The sequence below is a fragment of the Hippocampus comes genome, unplaced genomic scaffold, assembly GCF_001891065.2.
Source record: "Hippocampus comes isolate QL1 unplaced genomic scaffold, H_comes_QL1_v1.1 scaffold110, whole genome shotgun sequence".
Classification (NCBI taxonomy): domain Eukaryota; kingdom Metazoa; phylum Chordata; class Actinopteri; order Syngnathiformes; family Syngnathidae; genus Hippocampus; species Hippocampus comes.
Window position 1 is genome coordinate 898,836 of NW_017805498.1, and position 3,965 is coordinate 902,800.

The 3,965-nt window shown below is 40.4% G+C and overlaps 1 protein-coding gene across 6 annotated transcripts in view; it reads left to right on the top strand.

The window, feature by feature from the left end:
• Window positions 1-3,965, top strand: part of rif1 (replication timing regulatory factor 1) — a 32,889-nt gene that overhangs the window by 11,734 nt on the left and 17,190 nt on the right. For 5 of the 6 annotated variants that reach the window (XM_019876916.1, XM_019876914.1, XM_019876913.1 and 2 more), the window contains exons 12-15: window positions 985-1,170; window positions 1,259-1,369; window positions 2,765-2,827; window positions 3,748-3,848. In XM_019876916.1, coding sequence (XP_019732475.1) covers window positions 985-1,170; window positions 1,259-1,369; window positions 2,765-2,827; window positions 3,748-3,848 — 461 coding nt within the window. The remainder of the gene's footprint in view (window positions 1-984; window positions 1,171-1,258; window positions 1,370-2,764; window positions 2,828-3,747; window positions 3,849-3,965) is intronic. The other variant, XM_019876917.1, reaches the window with a different exon arrangement.

The following is a 3,965-nucleotide window of genomic DNA, read 5'->3' on the forward strand; positions in this document are numbered from 1 at the left end:
GCAGAGAGCAGCGGACTATCTACTGCTGAGGCTCGCTGAGCTTGAGTGGCGTCGCCACAACAGTAATACCCTTGCCTCGCATTCTCATGGCCTCGCCATATCTTGGAGATTTCGAAATTTCGGCCCGAACGGAAGCCACAAAGGGTACACGTGTGAACACAAAAGGAAGATTAATCATTCAATGTCGAGTATTTGAATAGCATTTTGTGTAAACTAATTCATGCGTGATCGGCCAAGTGCGTGTGCGTGCATGCGTGCGTGCGTGCATGCGTGCGTGATATATATACCTTTATTTATTTATTTATTCCGGAATTTTCAGAAAAGTCCACTTTCATCTCTGTATTTTGAATGTGTGTTTTTAAATTTAGTGTATTGTAGTCAATAACTTTTTTTCTCTTCTCCCCAACTGGTTGCAAATCCAAAATTCCAGAGTTCTTATCACCAGTTGGAAAAGGCCAACCAAGTTGATTACATTTACAAAAAAGTAAGATTTTGAGAAGAGTGCAAATACTTTTTCACTGTGCTGTACTGGCCAGGAATACTTGCTTTCAAGTATAGACAGCATGAGCCGTCTACTGGGGTTTAAATAGTTTATTAGCAGTACTGAATGATTTCAATCTGTACAGTCCCCCCATGAACACACCCTTCAGATTTTTGTGAATACTGTACATCGTTTCCTGGCACGATAAGGAAGAAATTATTCTTTGCTATCTGTGCTCGTCTGACAGCGTGAATGTATTGTTCCACCAACATAACTCAACACAAATGTCATGTCTATACTACCGGCCCTGATTGGAAATAATTTGTGCGGCAGCCATTTTCCAGCACTGCCTTTAGCCTCTTATTAATGGATTCTACCAGAGTGTCACGTTGTCACTGGAGTCTTCTTCCACTCCCTACGTACTCACATGGTAGCTGTGTTGTAGGCATTTTTTTATGGCTTTAAACATTAGCAGTTTTTTTTTTTTTTTTTTTTTGTTCCAGCAGCCCCAACGGCATTCAATAGCCTGACACCCAATTCGTCTCGACTGAACCTGAACTCCAGCATGCAGCCCTCCTCCTCCTCCGTCCCCTCCATAAAGTTGCTGGGCCTGGAAATGCTGCTCCACTACTTCCTGGGACCTGATGTGGTCTCCACAGCGACCAAAAGCAAGCTGGTCCTGACTCTTGGTGAGTGATCCACTCTTACTATTCTTGAAATGATAAATGTAGTAACAGCTGCTACACTCAGCTATAAATACTTTTGATGTGGTTCCAGAGCCTTTGAGGTATCCGCTGTTGAGTGCTGCTTCTTCCTTTAGCAAGCATGCTCCTGCACTCATTTCCAGCATCAAAGATGGCTTCAACAATGTCGGCAAGGATGCTCCAGGTGTGCCTCGCTGTTTCTTTGTTCGTAGAACCGATTTTGATGTTTATATTTAAATACTAAATCAACTCGCGTCACCCAATTCTTTGAATTTGGGTAACTTGCGCATGGGAATTAACTGGACTATATGCAAATCAAATGCTTTAGAGTAGAGCTGGTACAAGCATTTCATATCAGTTGATATTGATAATTATTTTTATTTAGTATTCATTTGGTAAAAGAAATTACAATAACACAACTATCCACAGAAAAATCACTGTTCAAAATATCTGGGAGAAAAACACCTTTTCAAGGAATGGATGCTTTTGTTATGTACATTGTCATGTTTACATCCATGCTCTCATGGCGGTGCCTTAAACGTGTATTTGCGGTTAATGTAAAGATGCTACCCCCAAAGCAGTAGCGGAAACACTTTAAATTAACCTTCATTCACTGTTCAAATGATATGCAAGGTACAGCATCTTAGGGGAAAAAAAACCCTCCCAAAGTAATAGTTTCTTGCAGTCCATTCATTTCAGTTGACCCATGGTCTGAGGTAGAAGTTAACTTGTTAGCAGGCTCATTGTCGGAATAAAGCTATAGACTTAAGCCTGGACATTTATTTTAACAACGTTAAGCCACACTATCTTAATAAAATTTTCGTAATAAAACTATTGGTCTCCTCAAGAATATGAGGGTCACAAATGTATAAGAAGTTCACTGAACTGCGTAGCAGTTCATAGGTTTTGTTTTTGTTGTTGTTTTAGTCAGCAAGGGATGTTTATAATCAAAAGCCTCTTAAAGGTGGATTACAGTTTGCAGTGATTTAAAAAAACGTATCTCGCAGTGGCTAGACCAGCCAATTAGAGACTGTACGGACAGAAGGCAAGACCAGGGGATACGATGCCATTTGCTCATGTACACCACCGGTGACAGAGGCTCATTGGGATACACAGACGCTTCTCGCAAAAGAGTCTGATAGTTTTTTCTCTCCAGTATAATTCCAGTTAGCAACAAATGTTACGGCTGAACATCACATGACCAAACAAAAAAAAAACAAACAAAAAAAAAACAGGTGAGCCGTGATTGGTCATTGCCGCAGCCCTGAGTTACTGTGATGTCATTTTTAGACGACAGCAAGTGGCAAACTGGGGCGCCCATTGAGAGGGATAAAAAGAGGAGGATTTTGATGCCTCTTTTGTATTCCACAAATGCAATATTAATCAGAATACCATGTTTAGATTACTGGCGGGGAATATAACATATTGTAAAGAAAATTTTGGTGTTGACTTCCCCTTTAAATTTGGCTTCTTAAAAGCTGGACGTAGCCTGTTATTTATTTAGCTAAACTACCAGTTTTTTTTTTTTTTTTAATATAAATTGACATGTTTTCTTTTATTTTACTTCATATTTCCTCAGATGCCCTTTTGGCACTTCTATGGGATCATCTTGTACATTATGTTATGCTGACCATTGAGTCTGGTAAGTGCTTTGTTCTCTGTCCAAAGTATTTTCTGTTAGAGTAAATTATAAACGTGTGTCGATATATTTTTTTAAATTCTGTCAGGAGTGTCCAAAATGCGCCCCCGGATCCATGGGTTCCAATAGCCATCATGCATCCCTAGTTTCAATACAAACAATAGCGACCCCCCACCCACTCCCTTTTAAAAAAAATTACATCTGACATTGGACCACTACACATTTTGAGTGTCAATGTGTATATAATTAAATTTCCAGCTAAAAAAAGAGAAGAGAAACAAAATAGAACCATAGGTTTATTTTGAGTGTTACAAAGAGTAATTTGCACTGATTTGGTTGATTTGCCCATATAACATAGAAATATACTGTATAAAATAGCATATAATATACAGGTATACACATTTATGATTACACGTTTGTGTTTATATCCATCTATTGATTTGAGCCAATTTCCTTTGTTCTTAATCCATTGCCAAGATATCAGATCCGGCCTCTGTATCAGCAGAACAAGAGTCCCAAATCCAATACTCTGGAGAAAAAAAAAAGTGTGGTCGGGGCTTCTCAACTCTGGAAAAATTTTGGACATTCCTGATTCATGTCTTAATGCTGTTGTGGCTCCCACACTTTGAGGAGGGTTCTTAAGGCAATTGTTCCCTCCTTTGTGGTGCCACATAGAGGACTCGTGATTGGGTCTGGGTTTCAGATCATTACGGAGGCAGGTGAAGAGACCACGTCCTTGCCTCCTGCCCGACTCAGTGCCACCGTCATCAGTTTAAGTCTGAGCACTCACTTGTTAGTGTGACTTTGACGAGAAACAACCACTGAGGGCTTCTTGCCCAATGATGTTCATCACTCATGTGACTCTGTAGGGTCGTGTTTGATGATTGCTTTGTTTGTGTTTGCTGATTGCTTTGTGTCTGCAGGAAGTAAGAAGGACCGACACGGCTGTGAAGTTCTGACCCTCATGCTTCAAGCCCTACAGAACGTGGTGTGCTCACAAGTTCTTCCTGCAGACAAAGTGCTGGTAAGAGTGTCCTACTCTTATCTTTTCAGCGAAGGGATGTTATTTCAAAGCAGGGTTGGGAAACTTAAGTCACATGAGCAATTGGTGAGACCTCTCATGCAATGCTAACCCCCCCCC